This window comes from Heterocephalus glaber, unplaced genomic scaffold, assembly GCF_053883595.1.
Source record: "Heterocephalus glaber isolate CG9 unplaced genomic scaffold, H.glaber_assembly_v1.0 deba00001461, whole genome shotgun sequence".
NCBI classification, from domain to species: domain Eukaryota; kingdom Metazoa; phylum Chordata; class Mammalia; order Rodentia; family Bathyergidae; genus Heterocephalus; species Heterocephalus glaber.
Window position 1 is genome coordinate 29,822,608 of NW_028258308.1, and position 16,662 is coordinate 29,839,269.

The 16,662-nt window shown below is 44.4% G+C and overlaps 1 protein-coding gene, 1 long non-coding RNA gene and 1 pseudogene across 7 annotated transcripts in view; 2 read left to right on the forward strand and 1 right to left on the reverse strand.

Moving 5' to 3' along the window:
• Mfhas1 (multifunctional ROCO family signaling regulator 1) overlaps window positions 1–4,149 on the reverse strand; it is a 91,865-nt gene extending 87,716 nt beyond the window's left edge. For all 6 annotated transcript variants that reach the window (XM_004867648.4, XM_004867646.4, XM_087217224.1 and 3 more), the window contains exon 1: window positions 587–4,149. In XM_004867648.4, the coding sequence (XP_004867705.1) occupies window positions 587–3,584 (2,998 nt within the window). In that variant the 5' untranslated portion in view covers window positions 3,585–4,149. The remainder of the gene's footprint in view (window positions 1–586) is intronic.
• LOC147826773 (uncharacterized) overlaps window positions 2,988–16,662 on the forward strand; it is a 40,469-nt gene continuing 26,794 nt past the window's right edge. The window contains exon 1 of the long non-coding RNA XR_015453467.1: window positions 2,988–3,107. This is a non-coding gene — a long non-coding RNA (uncharacterized LOC147826773). The remainder of the gene's footprint in view (window positions 3,108–16,662) is intronic.
• On the forward strand, window positions 16,192–16,301 carry LOC147826774 (U2 spliceosomal RNA; annotated as a pseudogene).

The window sequence follows — 16,662 nt, forward strand, 5'->3', positions numbered from 1 at the left end:
GAAACTTCCCCAGAGACTTCATCCTCCATGCTCTAGTGTGCTGGGTGAAACTGCAATCTGAGGATTTAGTCATGCATTACAGTCTGAAATGTTTGTCTTTACTTATCTGTCATTCACCCAATTACAGAACAATCTTCTCTGGAATTCTTAGGAAAAATGAGCCATAATTTTGACTTGATGATTACACTCTGAATTTAAACAAAAGAATATGATGCTAGACACTTAAAACTCAGACTCCTCCCTTCCACCTGTGTCTAATTTACATCACAGCCAAGGCCCAGCAAGTGACTAATGTCACACAGGTCCCAGGTTTTCTGCTCAGCCACCTAAAATTTCCTTCCACAAAATGTGGCTAATTTGAGAAGTGGGAAACGGGGATAGGATATATTTTGACTTTGGAAGTCTCAATCTTCCCATTAGAAGACAACACTTGCCTTTTGCTTGCTCCCACGTCTCTATTTACATTAAAGAGCTTTCCTGGAGAACCTGTAAGGTTAAATGACCATTCTGCCAAATGAGAAACAAATGTCACCAAAACTGCAACCTGAAACACACCACAGAAGAAAACAAGATCCTTTCCACTTACCTGGGAAAGCGTGTGGATTGGGCGATCCTCTCTTAAGGCACTTAGAACAGAGGATGTGCACGGTGTAGTGCAGTCCGGGCCATTCCTGAAGTAGGACATTCAGTTCCTCTACCAAGGGGGTAATAGCTTGCCATGCAGTCCATATATTTGGTAATGATGCATGGCTGGCAATGGACAGGGTGTCTGGTTGTAGGACCCCCTTGGCAGGTCTGTAACTCACCACCACAGGAACTTTCCCTCTATATGCAAAGATCTGAAATTTACCATCTGACCTGTGCACCACATGGCTGTTGATCTGGACGCTGTAGCGAGCAAACAACCCAGGTGGAAAGGTAAAGGGGAAACTATATTCAATTTGCAACTGCTCAGCCACAAAAGACTGGCCAGCTAGGTTGGTCCCATTAATCCAGGCCTCTGCATGGGGCACATCATTCTGCACATAGCATGGGAACTTGTACCAAGCTGTTGAGCCATTCAAAGGCTTGCCCTTGGGTTTATTGAGGCAGTAACAGAGTCCCATCTTCTCTAGCAGCTCTAGCAGTAGCTGCAAGTCCTCTTGGGCCTGGACATGAGGCTTGAGCAGCAACCGAATCACATGGGCTGGCAGGAGCCCATGCAGCAGAAAGCCCTCTACATAATGATGGAGCTGGGTGGCCCGGAGCACATCCTGGTTCGAGGTGGGCAGTGCCATAGCAGGGAAACTTTCCCCCTCGGCCTCACCCTCTCCACTGGTCCCCAGGAGCAGTTTATGCAGCAGCAAGGAAGCATCCCTCTGGAAAAAGACATTGAGGATGTCGATGAGGCGGGTAAGGTTGTGGAAGACATGCTCCTTGAGGGCTGGGCTGTCCTCAAAGTAGAGCAGCTTGCCACTCTCATGCAAATAGGAAAGGGCACTCTGCAGCCGGTCCTCGGTCAGACCAGCCTGCAGGCCCAGACGTGCTGAGTCCCACCAGCTTAGCCAAAGTCGTTGTGCCTGAGGGGGCTGGAAATGCAGTTCTTCCAGCACCTGCCAGGACCGAGGCAGGACTCTATGTAAGTTGGGGAAGATTTCTCGGTGCTCAGCCACTGAGAGCAGCTTGTCCCTAAGACGCTGCAATAGGCGGGGATCCCAGCAGCTAACAGGCAACACAGGTGAGAGGATCTGCAGCCGGTGGTTAAGTAGGTACTGAAAATGAGCTTTGCGCCGCCGAAGGTTCTTGTCTGAAACACCATAGTAGGCTGCATGGGGGCTGGCAGAGCGCAGCTCAAAGTCCCGGGCCAAGGCCTCATCTACTACCTGGGCTAGGTGGCTCAGGCCCTCTGCGTCGTGCTTCTCCTGCAGTGCAATCTGGCGGTGAATGTCCAAACACTTCTCCTCCAGCTCCCGCTCAGCACACAGGTCAGCATGTGTGCCCACAATGCACACCACGGCATGAGGCACCCGAGCCCCTACCCGATGCAAGAAGGAGCCCACAGTGGTGGGAAAGCAGCATGGTTCATAGGTGGCCAAGTTGACCACCAGCACATACAGAGCCCCTGGGGAGAGAAAGAAAGGCTGAATCACTTCATAACTTTCATCACCAGCTAAGTCATACACGACGAACCGCAGGCCCCGGGAGGCATCAGCCGTCCAGCTTGTCACCTCGATGCCCTTGCTCCCAGGGGAAGGAGAAGGTGAGTAACTCTTCTCCTTGTCCCCTCCTCCTTGGCTTCCCCCTACTCTCTCCTCCGTGAGGCAGTGCCTGAGCAAGGTCTTTCCTGAAGCCTTGTGGCCCATGAGGAGCAGCTTGAGACGTGGCTGCACTGCAGGCTGCGAATGAGCCAGCTCCTTCTGGTAGGCTGCGATGTAGGGGATCCCCTTCATGCACACTTCGTAGGGGGGCTGGATCAGTGGGTTGTCCTTGATCTTCCACAGGCCCACCCGGGAGAGCTGGCCAAAGTTGTCAGGCAGCACAGCGATCTGGTTCCCTTGCAACACCAGCTCCTCCAGCCCAGTCAGCTCCACAATGGAGTCTGGCAGGTAGCGGATGCGGTTATTATCCAGCCACAAAGTAAGAAGCCGGCCCAGCCCCGAGATAAGGGATGGCACTGAGGTGAGCTGGTTTCGACTAAGGTAGAGCTCCTCCAGACCAGCCAGGGGCAGCAGCGTGGCAGGAAACTCCTCAAAGAGATTGGAAGAGAGGTTGAGCATTTTGAGCCGTTGAAGGTGGCTGAACTGCTCAGGCAGAGCCTGCAGCCCGTTGTTGTCTAGCATGAGGCTCTCCAAACTGGCCAGCTGGCAGAAGCCATTGGGCAGGGTGCCCAGTTCAGCCCCACTCAGCCAGAGGATCTTGATGGCACGCAGGGCACTAATATCCTCAGGTAGGCCTCGAAGCCGGTTGCTGGACACGTCCAGCTCCTCCAGAGCCGCCAGCTGCAGCAGCTGCCGGGGAAAGGCAGTGAGCTGGTTGTGGTCCACGTCAAGAGTGCGCAGGCGGTGGAGGCAGGAGAGGGAGTCAGGCAGGTGCGCCAGCCGGTTGAAGCTGACGTCCAGCTCCTCCAGGTGGGCGAGGGCACCCAGCTGGGCGGGTAGGCAGGGCAGATGGTTGTGGCTGAGGTTGAGCTTGCGCAGCTCCCTTAGGGCGCTCACAACCTCCGCACCCAGGGCGGTCAGCCGGTTGTGACTCAGGTCCAGCTCGGTGAGGTGGTGGCCGAGCTCAGCCACCGCAGGGGGCAGCCGGGCGAAGCGGTTCCTGCGCAGGATCAAGACGCGCAGGCTGCCCAGAGCTGACCCTAGCCCGTCCGGCACCTCCTCCAGGCCATTGTTCCCCAGGTTTAGCACCTCAATGTCTCCGATGTTGGCTGGCAGCACCAGCTGAGGGGAGTCGGGGGATTCCAGGGGGTCGGCTCCGGCCCCGGGAAAGCCCCCGGCCGCGCTGAGGGTCAGCTGGCGCAGGTTGCTCCTCAGCTTCCTGGCACGCAGGGCGGCGTCCCGCCACAGCCTCACCGTCTTCAGGTTGCCACTGTCCTTGCCAGCCATGGCGGGGGCCCCAGGCCGACACCCTCACGCGGGCTCCCGCAGCTGCATGCCGTTCCACACTCCGGACAGCGCCGGTCTCCCGGGCCCTCCGGCTCCCGCTCCTGCCTGGCCACTCCGCCCCAGCGGCCGGAGGCCGTGGGTCCTAGCGCAGCCAGCTGCCCGGCGCCCGCAGCTGGGGGGCGGCGGCGACGCGAGCAGCTCTCGGGGGCGCTGAGCGCTCGGCCTGAGGGGAGGCGGCGGCCGGCGCGGGGTGCAGCTCGCATTCTCCGGGCTCCCGGGCCATGGGCGCGCCGGGCCGCAGCCGCGGAGGATGCCTGCTCCTCCTCCCGCTCCTCCCGTCCGCGGCGCCTGGATGCCCGGCTCCGGCCCCGCTACCCTCGCCGCCGCAGCCCCGCGATTGGCAGCGGCGTGGCCTCCGCGAGCTCCGGGAGGAGGGCGGCGTTGGGCTCCGCGGCGGGCATGATGCGGGCGCAGGGCCGGGGCGCAGCCGTGTAGAGGGGGCGGCGGCGCCTCCGCGTCTCCGCTTCCCCGGGCTCGGGCAGGAGCGCGAGCGCTGCGTCCCCGGCGCTGGGAGGGCGCGATCGGGAAGCGGCAGCGCCGCCCGGCCGAGCAGCCCCCACGTGACCGGCGGAGGCGCCGCTTGTTCCCGGCACCGCCCCGGGGGCGGGAGCCGCGGCCCAGCGCTGGGTGCGGGGCTGGGGGCGCCGGCCAGGAGCCGGCCCGGAGCCGGCCTGCGACAGGCAGCTGGCTGGGCGGAGAGGCCGCCCTCCCTGTTGATGTGGAGCTCCAGGGCTCTCCGGGTGGGCTGGCCCACGCTGGGCTCTTTGTTGGCCCTGAGTCTCTAAGGATTTCTTTTTCTTCCCCAGTGTGTGAGATCCGCTGGCTTCCCTCACTTATTCTTTACCCCTTCCCCGTTCCATCCACCCTACATCCAAAACGTAAAGAAACTGGCAAAATTCAGGGTCCTGGTCTCATTGCTGGGGCTTAGAGAGAGGTAGTGGTTAAACAAAAGAATTGAGGAAAACGGGCATTCATTCATTTGGTAAATAGTTATAGGAGCCCTATTTTGTGCCAGACCAATTAAAGTCCAGATTTTCAGCTCCCCTGGGGACTGCTTTGAGCAGGCACCTCCCTGGCCTAATGCAGGTCATTGGGATGGGAACGATAAGAAGGTGTTTTAGCTGAAGTGTCCCGTTTATCTGCACAGCAACTACTTGAAACAAATACTGTATCCTCAGTAGTACAGTACCTGTTGCATTATGGTTTCAAGAAAATGATGGCTGAGTTCACATGGCCCAGTTCAATTCACATTCACTTGTACTGAATGTTAGGTCTTTGTGTGTGTGTGTGTGTTTTATTGGGGATTGAACCCAGAGCCTTCAAACTAAGCTACATCCCTAGCCCTGTTTGCCCTTTTTAATTTTTCAGAGATAAGCTCTCACTAAGTTGCCAAGTTGCTCAGGCTGGACTCGGACTTGGAATTCTCCAGCCTCACCCAGAGTGCTGGAATTACAGGGGTGAACCACCCGACCTGGCTAAATTGCTTTTATTTCAGTATTGGGGATTGAATCCAGGGCTTCTCAAACACTAGGCAAGCTCTGTACCACTGAGTTACATCCCCAGCCCTAGTGTGTCTTTTCAGAGAGCCAGAGACAAAATCTGCCCCAGTCATGGTTATCAAGATGCAGACTTAAGTCCTGTAACTGGAAGACACTACCCAGGTCAGCGGGATCCCAGATCTCTGACACCTCAGGTGGGTAATATAACAGCCAGAGTTAGTCTGTGCCCACTGTGAAGGTTTTCCTGGGAGATATTACTTAATAACCTCAGCCTCCCAGATAGTCAGAAGTTTACAAGAAAAATTCTAAATCATGGAGGCTGAATTTTTTTCCGCACAGAGGTAGAAAAGGGTCAATGATATTAAATGGTAAAGCCAGGTTTACTAACTCCCCAGGTGGGATGATGTCCTTTAGTGCGTCACTCTCTTGATGATCTAACTCCAAATTCTCCATCCTTTGGCTTCTTTTAACATGAATCTGAACAACAGCCTGGAGAAGAAGACCAAACAGGTTACTAGCTTCCTACTCCATCATAAATGAATAAACTTAGGTCCTACAGTGGTTTAGATTACATCTAAATAACAGATGCTCCCCTTTAGAAGCCATCAGAAAATTAGTATACTTCCATTTTAAGTGTTTTTTGAAATTTGTACTTTGCCTATGCCATTAGGTAATCGGTAATTTGCTTTATCTGATAAAGAGAACTGGATAGGATGGAAAACACCCTAGGGCTGGGGCATTTTGACCCTCCCTGGTGTTTCCCAAACCTGGCAGGACTGAGTTTGTTCAACAGAAATGATTCTTTCAGAACCCCTTGGCCTGAAAAGTGCTGATGAAGTTAGTGTTGCTGTAGGAAACCTGGTCTGAAGCCTTGTTTGAGAGTTCTTTGAAAGTCAAGTTTGAATGAAAAGAAAAAAAAGTCAAATTAGAAAACTCAGTGATAAAACTTCAGGAGAAGGAGTTGTGTTCAGAATACCTCTTAAACCCAGGCCAGGACTCCTTCCCTGGACACCCCGCCTGGCCCTCATCTAGCCATGCTGTGTCCGTGTGGCTGTTTCATCATGATGGGCCAACTCCTTGCCCCACACCTTAAAACACACACCAGATATGAAGAACCTGTAATTCTAGGTGCAAATAGCCTCAAGCCTGGATGTGGAGTTAGCCCTGCATGGTGCTACTGGAAGGTGGTGGGACCTTTAGGAGCTAGGACCCAGTGGGAGGTCTTGGGTCACTGGGGATGGGCTCTTGAAAGGGATTGTGAGCTCTCTCACTCTCTTGCTCTCTCTTTTTTTGTTTCCCAGCTGCCCTAAGGTGAGCAGCTTGCTCTGTCTACCATGATGTGCCGCTAAGCAGTTGAGCCAACTGATCATGTACTCTGAGCCAAAATGAATCTTTTCTCTTTATAAGTTGGTTATAGCATTTTCTGGTACAGTAACAGAAAGCCAATTAACACAAAGAGGAGGGAGCAGTTCTTCATAGTCATTCAAAAGAAGCTCCTCATGAGCACCTCACTGGGCCTAGGGTCTTGGCAGCAGCTGAGGGCCCCTGTGGCTCCTCAGTACTGTGTGGTCAGGATAAGGCGACACATGGGCACACCACGTGTTAGCATGATGTACCATATTTACATCCTTGGGCATATGGTACCTGGGCCTCTACTGGTACTCTTGCTCACCTACCTGCAAATGGTAGGTTTTTAAAAAAGCATCTCAGTTTGGAAAAGGGTATTCCTATTATTAGAAGTGTTTTTGCCTTGAATGTTCATCTGATATCCTAGACCTAATCTATAAACTTTTTGAAACCTTTCCAATATAGGCCTTTTAAATTACACGTATCCTGTTTTTCTTACTCTAATGCTGTTATCATTTGAGCTTCTGCCTTGTGATTGCAGTAGTGTTCCGTGAACTCTGACTTTGTCCCAGAGTCCAGACCCTCTGTAAAACACATTTAGGAGACAAGAAACATGTGTGAAAAGGTGGTATCCTGAGATAGGTCTTAAGGGATGAGGCTAGGTGGAAGGGGGGGCTCCCGGGCACTCTAGATAAAGGTCCCACATTTGCAGTGTCTGTCAGTACCAGTCTGGATGCCACAAGACACCTTAATAAGAGTAGCGACCAGCTATCTCCTTGTCATCTTTTGGCTCCAGCTTTAACACATTGGACTTTTCCTCCATCTTGGCACATTTCTCTCTTGACCTTGATAACACCCTAACTACAGTCCCAGGGCCTTACTTTCATCCCTGAAAGTTATCTTTCACAGGTGGTCTAGAGTGGTCTAGGTTCCCTTCTTGGCCCCAGATCTGGCTTCCATCCCATCATGTCATCTGCTTCCTTCCTTGACCTTCCACAGTTGCAAATGTTGAATTTCCTTTTGAAACTTTCTCTTCACTTGATCTGGAGACTGTCTAGTGTCACTTTAAGGTTTAGATTTTCAAAAAGAGCCCCATAAAGACTAATTATTTCCTTCTAGGTGTCAAGTTTGCAGTTAGAATAAGTACTCCCAAATGACCCACTGTAAATACTCAAGCAAACTGTTCAGGATTTGACTCGATATGGACAGCTTCTTATAATAGCACTTAGTCACTATGCTTTTTCTTTTCTTATTCTACCTGTATTAAGAATGCATATCTAAAAATTAAACAAGTAGCCTTTTCCACTGAACCTTAATTTTTAGTATTCATTTTAGGGTGACCCGGTGTCCTAGTTTGCGCAGGACTGGGGGGTTTCCCAAGATAAGACATTCTGCGCTTAAAACCAGGACAATCCTGGGAAACTAGTCCAGTTAGTTTTCCTACTGTGTCTCTAGAAATAGCCCTTTATCTTGCTTTTCTTTTGCCCTTGGAATTCAGAAAGCACAGGCTCCCAGAAATGCAGCATTTTTGCTTGCTTCGGCTCCCGTAGACTTTCAAAATAGTTCTGATTTCATTTAATTAGCTGCTTTCAGACTTAGAAGAGAAGACATTTGTGGGCTGGAAGTTCTAACTTGAAGGATGGAAACTGCCTGTCTAGCCTTGAAAGGAAATTTGCCGGCCCCTTACTAGTGCAGCATAGAGACTAAGGGCTGGGGCTGCGATGCTTCATGAGAAAATGAAGTCGGATGCTCCATGAGGTCTAGAGATGTTGGGGATTTGCTGCTTTTATCTAGAAAAAGAGAAAGGTTTTCCACATTTTAGTCTCTTGTAATTTTAGATCCATCTAATATTTTGCTTTAAATAAATAACAAAGCTCTATCCTATCTGGCAAAAGGTAACTAAGAGAACCGTCTCACTGCCACGATTTTAATTAGACCGTGCCCTTCTTGGCTTGACTTTACAGAAGTGGAAGGAATCAAAGGAAAAAGGAAAAGAGAAAAAGGAAAAGGAGAGGACCTCTAAAATATTTTATGCTTATTCCTAAGAAGAATATTAGAAATAAGCATTAAAAATTGACATCATTATACTCATGTTTAATGTGGCACTACACCATTCACAATAATCAAGATATGGAACCAATTTAGGTGCCTATCAACAGGTAAATAAGTAAATAAAATGTAGTACATACACACAATTGATGATTATTCAGCCATAAAAAAGAATGAAAGCCTGTCATTTACAGCAAAATGCATGGAACCAGAAGACATTTTAAGTGAAATAAGCCAGACACAGAATGATGAGTACTGTATGTTCTCCCTTACAGGTGGAAGCTTAAAAACAGTTGACCTGAATGTAGACTAATGACTGGTGGAAGTTGAGGAGTGGGGAAAACAGGGTAAATAAAGGGAGGTTGGACTTGATCAGTGCACATATGTTGAAAATATCTCACTGAAATTCATTAATGTGTGAAATTAATACATGAAGTCAGTAATAAAAATAATTTTTTAAATTGACATCAAAGCTAAGCATAGTGGCACATGCCTGTAATTCCAGCACTCTGAGAGGCTGAGACAGGAGGATGCTAAGTTCAGGCCAGCCTAGGCAACTTAACTTAGCAAGACCCTATCTCAAAATGAAATGAGCTAGGGATGTAGCTCAGTGCATTAGCCCTGCATTCAATTCCTAATACTAAAAAAACTTTTTTGACATCAAATTGTTTAGCCAAAAAGGGTATTACAAGTCATGTCATCTAAACTCCCAATACTGGGTCTCAATGAGTTAGGTATGTAAGTGTAATCACCAGTCACAATAGCTGGCATGTATTAAAGGTTTCCTATGCACCCAAGCACTGTACTGTGTGCTTTTCATGTTGTATTTTATTTGCATGACCTCCCTGAGCAGTCAGTTCCATTATTATCCTCATTTTTATAGATTAAAAAAAAAACTAAGGTAGAGCTATTGAGTGGCAGAATCCAGACTCAAAACAAGGCAGAAGGCTAAACTCAGAATCAGTCCCTGCACTATTTGTTGAAGGTTTGGAAAGGTGGAGGGACTGGTTCTAAGTTCACTGGGAGCATACTGGGTATTTCAAGAAGTAGGATGGGGCTGACACCCTGTCTTGAGGACAAATTGAACTTTGCTCTTATAAAATCAAACAACATATTGGGCAATCAGAAGCTCTAAACAAACAGCTTCCTACAGGTTTAACATCTATGTTTAAATGTTACTGCAAGAAACTAACACAATTTCTATGCCAGTGGTTTTATTTTAGACCAAAGGAGTTTAATAGTAGTGTCTAAAAAAATCTATACTTCCATTAGAGGGCATTTCAAACTCCATGTTTTGATAAGGTCATTTTAAAAAAAGACTAATTTATTAAGTTGAGGTTAAGGATAAAGAATCTGACATCTCTTGTTTGGGTTAAACTTGTCCTAAGCATGCCTCACTCCTCTTTCCCAAAATTTTGATACATCTGCCTTGGACATGTTGTCTGATCTGAATGCAAGCCAGTTCCTATCAGGAATGGCAAAGAAGCCTAAAGAGTTGTCAGCTAACCATAAATAAGAACATAAAAAATTTGCTCAAGACACTGACTCTAGAGAGCAAAGGCAAAATTGTACCGATATTGTCTGTTGTTTTTTCTTTCCCTTGCTCTACAGAAAACACTTTTATCTTGGAATGGGCAGCATTAAATTTAACATTGGATCTTTTTGTGTTTCCAGGTCAAGTGGGAACACATAGATTCCCTACCGAGGAAAATAAACTGCGATGTATTTTTAGCATCTGTTGAAAGTACTTTCAGCTGAAGATATTCTACAGGAGCCAGTTTATTTCACTGAAGTTGGAAGGATTTACCATCATGTCACCTAGAATTCTGGAAATTTCCTTGGGGCTATGTAATTATGTGCCCACTCCAACCCCTCACTGCCCCCCATTCTCAGTCCCAGTCTTGGAGTGAACATTCTCTGAGGGAAAAAAGGAAAATAAGCCCAGTAAAAGAAAAATGGAAAACATCTGTGAAATAGTTTTGAGAAATGAAGCTAACTATAGCACACTTGGCACTTAGAAATGAAGCACATCCAGGAGGAGGGATTTGGGAGAATAGGCTGCAGAGAGGGTGACCCCACTCCATGTTGTGCTGAAGGTGAGCTATGGATGGGCTGGGGCCTTGTGAAAGGTACCCCTGTGGTGTCTCTGTGCAAAGTAGAGCAAGGTCTCCCTCTCTACAGACCTAGCCACACTCCATGGTGCTGTGAGAGAAGCCCAGGTGGTGTTAGCTTCTACCCAATCCCTCCAAGCGGGGTGTGCACAGCATACAAGTCCTGCAGCCCTGATAGGGAAGTTTTAGGTTTGATTAGCAAATGGTTTAAGACTTTCCTTCTGTTTGAACAGCTTCAAAAAGTATTTCCCCTTTTAAAAAATAAATTCATTTAACTCCTAGCTTTTAAATAAATGTTTTAATTTTTATGAGCATAAAGTTGTGTCAGTAAGTTTCTGTTACTGTGACAAATACCTGAGATAATTGGCTTAAAAAGAAAAGATGTTTATTTTGGCTCACAGTTTTGAGGAATTCAGTCCATTCCTGATTGACTCCTTTGCTTTGGTCTGGTAGTAGCGCATCATGGCAAAAACATGTGGCAGAACACACTGTTTACCTCATGGCCAAGAAATGAAAGAGAACAGGAAAAGGAGACCAGGGTCCAAATGTCACTTTCAAGAAAGCACCCCCAACCACCTAAGACCTCCCACTAAGCCCCACTTCTTAAAGGTACCACCTCCCAATAACATCAAGCTGAAGACTAAGCCTTTAACATACAGACCTTTGGGAGACATCTCAGATACGAAGTATACCAAAGATATAATAATAACTATGCTAAAAGTAAATATAAATTAAAAACTATACTAAATATACTAACTATATTTTTGAGACAAGGTCTCACTATATAATTCAGGCTGGCATCAAACTCACTATATAGCCCAGACTGTACTCAAACTCTCAAACTAACAGTGGTCTTCTTGCTTCAGCCTCCTTAGTGCTGGGATTATAGTCATGAGTCACCATGCTTGGCACCATATATATATTTGTCAAAAGACAAGCAAGTCCAAGTTATCATTTATGGTCCTCCTGATACTTCTACTCTTGTAACAAAAACCTAGTTTCCTATCTACTCTCCACTTCATCCTATGAAATGGTGCTCTCCCTTAAAATAATGCTATGTACGTGTGTTGGACTATGGTATGTCATGATATATGCATCATGATTATTACTAACTCACAAGTGGGTTAATAATATTTATGCAAGCCATGTCTAAGGTGTCTGAATAAAAGACAATTTGAAAAGACTCCTTTGTTCTCTACTTCAAGGTATAAAAATAGCACATTTGTCTGCTATTGATTAGGATAGTGTTCAGAAGCCGTGGTCTCTGGTAAGTTAAAAGGAAACTATTTCAAAATTCTCACAGCAGATTTGTTGCAGGTCTAGATGAAGTAACTAGCAGGTATCCCAATTTGGCTCCTTTGTTCTCAAACTATGGTGGTGTTCAGGTATTGAGGAACAATTTGAGGAAGCCTTTCCCTTCCTCTGTAGGGGAATATTGTTCCACTGATATGATGGTTCTTAAATACAATGGTATTAACATTTAATTTACATTTTTAAAACTACATTTGGAATAAGTTTATTAAGGATTTGAGTTTTGTTCTTATACAAAATATTAAATTTATTTTTCCTTAGATTGGTTTATTTTAATAAGTTTTTAAAGCAAGTTTAATGTTATGTACAAATTGAATGCAATTAGACTTCAACATCAACTGGAAAAATTATAGGGAGTTTATCCTGGCAGCTTAGCTCACACCCTACATTTGCCATAATCACCATCCCACTGTGGGTCATTATGTTGGAGGCTGAACTGCATTTGACCAGCACCAAACTTGCAGGTTTTCTCTCCAATTCTAGTGTTCACTTTCTTGCAGATGAAAATTTTAAAGATGGATCATTTTCATTTATTTATGAATCCTATTGTACAGAACACTAAATCTGACAGAGATTGTAAAACAAGCTTTTAGAAACATGCTTGGTATGATGCACAACTCTTTGGTATCTGTGTAAGTTCAGTGATTCTTATGACTGTTCCCTGTCTGACCAGAAGCCTTTCATCACCTGTGACCCCGCACCCTGCCTTCAGTTTATTAGACCTGTTAGAGGCACTTCATTGGAACTGGGAAAAAGTCCCTCTCCTAGACATTTGGATGTGGGATTGGGAAAAAGAAAGGCAGGATTTCTCTGGGTCTAGATAGTAAATTTGGAGCCAAAAGCAGCCATCTCCACACTATAAAAAACATTTCAAAGCAAAGCAAAGCCAGTCCATCAAAAAAGAAAATCAGTAAACTAGTTCACCAAGAAAGAAAAAGGCAAATGGAAAATAACAGATAGTCAAGACAGAATGTATTTCTTGGCTTTCCAACATGTTGCTTCTTGACTGGTATTCTAGAATCCTAGCTACATTCCTTTCCCTGAAAACTTATAACAAATCTCTTAATTTTGCTAGAGTGCCCTTGAATTGATTTCTCTCCTTTGAAGCTAAAAGAATCTTAACATAAAGAAAATTTTATCTGGAAATGAGTTTGCAAATTACAGTCCACCAAAGAAAATGGCTGTGTCAAAGCAGATGGGGTAAGAAGTGTATGTTCTCTCAACTTAGAAACATTAGGTTGGAGTGTACTCAGTTCTTTCAGCAGTAAGGAGACTTTAGGCCAAGGCTCTGTTACCAAAAAGAGGCAGAGGAAAACAAAGTACATATACCATTGTGTCCAAGAAGCCTTTCTGATCATACCCATCTAAATCTGCTGAAAGTCAGTTTAAATACCATCTAAAAGAACAACTAATCATATCTCCTAACAGCAATCATATTCTGTGTTGAATCATTTTTGAAACTAAAATTGAAATACTTGTTTAGAAAATGTGTAATCTTGGTATTGAGAATGGTAATATTTGAGAGAAACCAGAGGAATTGAAGACTTCAACTGTAAAAATTTCAACTTTAACTCCCCAAGTGCACTATATGTGTCCTTTCTATTCCATTCCATTCATCCCACCAGATAAACATGAGGCTGCCCCCTTGTAAAACAGTTTAGCTCCAATCAATTTAGTTGATATTTGATAATACTCCAGAAGAAAAAACTGCCATCATAAGATAAAGAAAATATTTTCAATATCTATGATATAGAGCTTATATTCAATATATATATGGAGTTCTGCCAACATACAAAAAATGAGTGTTACAAAAGAAAAATAAAGAAAACAGTTTCCTTTAGAAGATATGCAAATAGTAATAAACATACGAAAAAAGAGCTTAAATTCAAAAGTAATCAAAGGAATGCAAATTAAAATAGGATACTTAGTCCATTTTTTTATTATTATAATGAAATATCCATAGCTGGGTACCTTATAGAGAAGAGTGCTAAATTTGGCTCACATTTCTAGAGATTCAAGAGCACGGCACTGGCAACAGCTGAGCTCCAGGTGAAGACAAGGAAAGCATCTTACAGTGGATGGCATCATAATGGAAGAGCACATACAAGAGAGAGCTCACACAGTGAGAAAGGAAGCCAGAGAAGCTGGGAGTGAGCAGGCTTGTTCTCCTATAACAACCCTCTCATGTCCCACAAGAACTACTTCATCTTTCCCATCTTTCCCATGGGCAGCATCTCCAACAGCCATAATGACCTCCCACTAAGCGCCTCCTCTTAAAAATCTACCACCTCTTAACATTGCCACAGTGAGAACCGGGCTCCTGACACATGAAACTTTGGGAGACACACTTGAACCATATCTAGACAATAATGATAGTCTTTAACCTGTCTAGCTAAGGTAACTAAGAGAACAATTTCATCTCCATGATTTTAATTAGTCCATGACTTTCATGGTCAGCTTTACAGAAGCGGAGGAAATCAAAGGATAAACAGAAGGAGGAAATGAAAGGGTCATTGCTCTAAAAGATTTTAGGCTCCACCTGCTGCACAAGCACAAGGACCCGAGTTTGATCCCCGGTACCAAAAAAAAAAAAAAAAAAAAAAGATTTTAGGCTTATTCCAAAGAAGAAGGTTAAAGATAAACCTTAAAAATTGACATCAACATACCCATGTTTATTGCGACACTTTTTACAATAACCAAGATAGGAAGCCAATTTAGGTGCCCATCAATAGATGAATGGATAAATCAAGTATGGTACATATATGCAATGGATGATTATATATCCATAAGAAAAGAACAAAGGCTTATCATATAAGTGGATGGAACAGGAGGGCATTATGTTAAGCGAAATAAGCAGATATCATATTTAATCTATCAAATTGGCATAGATTTTTAAACATCCAGTAATGGTAGGAAAACAGGGAAAGAGGGCACTTTCAGGTACTGCAGGTAGAAATGCAAATTAGTACAATCTTATGTAGAGCACTTAATAACATACAGTAAAAATCTAAAGACATTTTCCTGGGGATTGTTCTAAGGAAAGATGCACCCAAAGATCCACATAAAAAGACGTTGAATAGAGAAAATTGAAAGTGTTTTAGGTTTTCAACAATATAGTAATGGTTAAATAAATGTTGACATGAATATATGGTTGAATTCATGTAGCCATTGACCATTGTTTTCCAAGAGCTGGGGATGTAGCTGAGTGGTAGAGTGTGCACTTAGCACATACAAGGCCCTGACCCAATCCCCAGAACTTCCTTAAGAAAATGATTTCTAAGAAAAGTTAATAACTTTTAAAAATATATTTACTGGTACATCTTAGGTATACAATACGTTTACACTTATCATTGGGTGCTTATACCTGTACATGATGTATCTTGGTTCTTATTTTTTCCCCATTACCTGTGCACCCTTCACCCCCTCTACCCTTCCCTATTTACATAAATTTCATTTTCATTTTTTTTCTTTTCTCATAATTTTTCCTTTCCCTTCTTCCCTTTCCCCTTCCCCTCCCACCACCCCCAAACCCTTGGACGTTTTCCTATTTCAAATTATCAATTATTCATTTTAATCATTTTCATCCCTATTTACACTTTCAGTTTCTCACACTAGAGAAACTATTCTTTAATAACTTTTTAAAAAATGTGCTATTAAATTTGTTGCAAATATCAAGATATAGTTCTTCATACAAAGCATAGATCTAAAAATAAAGAACCTATTTTGATATAAACATAGGTACATACATAATCATATATATATGTATGTATGTGAGCGTACAATGTACATTCACAAAAAAGGCCTGAAAAAAAAAATATATATATATATAATTTTTTTAGTACCAGGGCTCAAACTCAGGACCTCATGCCTCATGCTTGCCAGGCAGGCATTATGCCGCTGAACTACATCCCCAGCCTGCCTAGAAATATGTTGTACATTAAATTGCCAGTAGTTACTTCTGCTTGCTAGAGTTACCAGTTTTATTTTCTTCCTTTTGTATTATTCAAATTTTCTTTTTTTTTTTTTTGTTCTGCTTTGCTTTTTGAGACAGGGTCTCACTATGCAGTTTAGGTGGCCTTGAACTCACTATGTAGCCCAGGCTGACCTCAAACTCACAATGATCCTCCTGCCTCAGCCTTTCAAGTGCTAGGATTATAGGTGTGCACCACCACACCTGGCTCCCAAATTTTCTAAGAGAGGTGACTTCATCATCATAATAAATTATATCTTATCGCTTCTTGGCCTTTTGGCTAAGATCAAGTGTAGTAGTAAATTATATCTCAAATGAATTGCATGCAAAAAGATACATATATTTTTATTTAAGCAATCACACAACTTATTACATTTAATGCTGTATTTCTATATTTCAGTTTAATTTTTGAGAGCAAATATGTTCACAAGAAAATCCCCATCTTTCCTGGAATATCAGTCTAAACTTCCTCCTTAGCCTTAACACAATCCTTATCCAACATGTGTAGTTTCTCTATGTCAACTGCATGAGACTCATAAAATTGGAGATTTTTAAATACAATTCAACAATGTCAGGAATCTGGTTGCTTAGTATTATAATACAAAACATTTACAGAACTTTAGCTTCTAGCTAAAAAAAAAAAACAAAAAAAACTGAAGCAGATGAAGTTCTCTGAAAATGCTGCATTTGCTTAGCTTTAATCCTGCCAGAGACTCCTCTGCACCACCCCC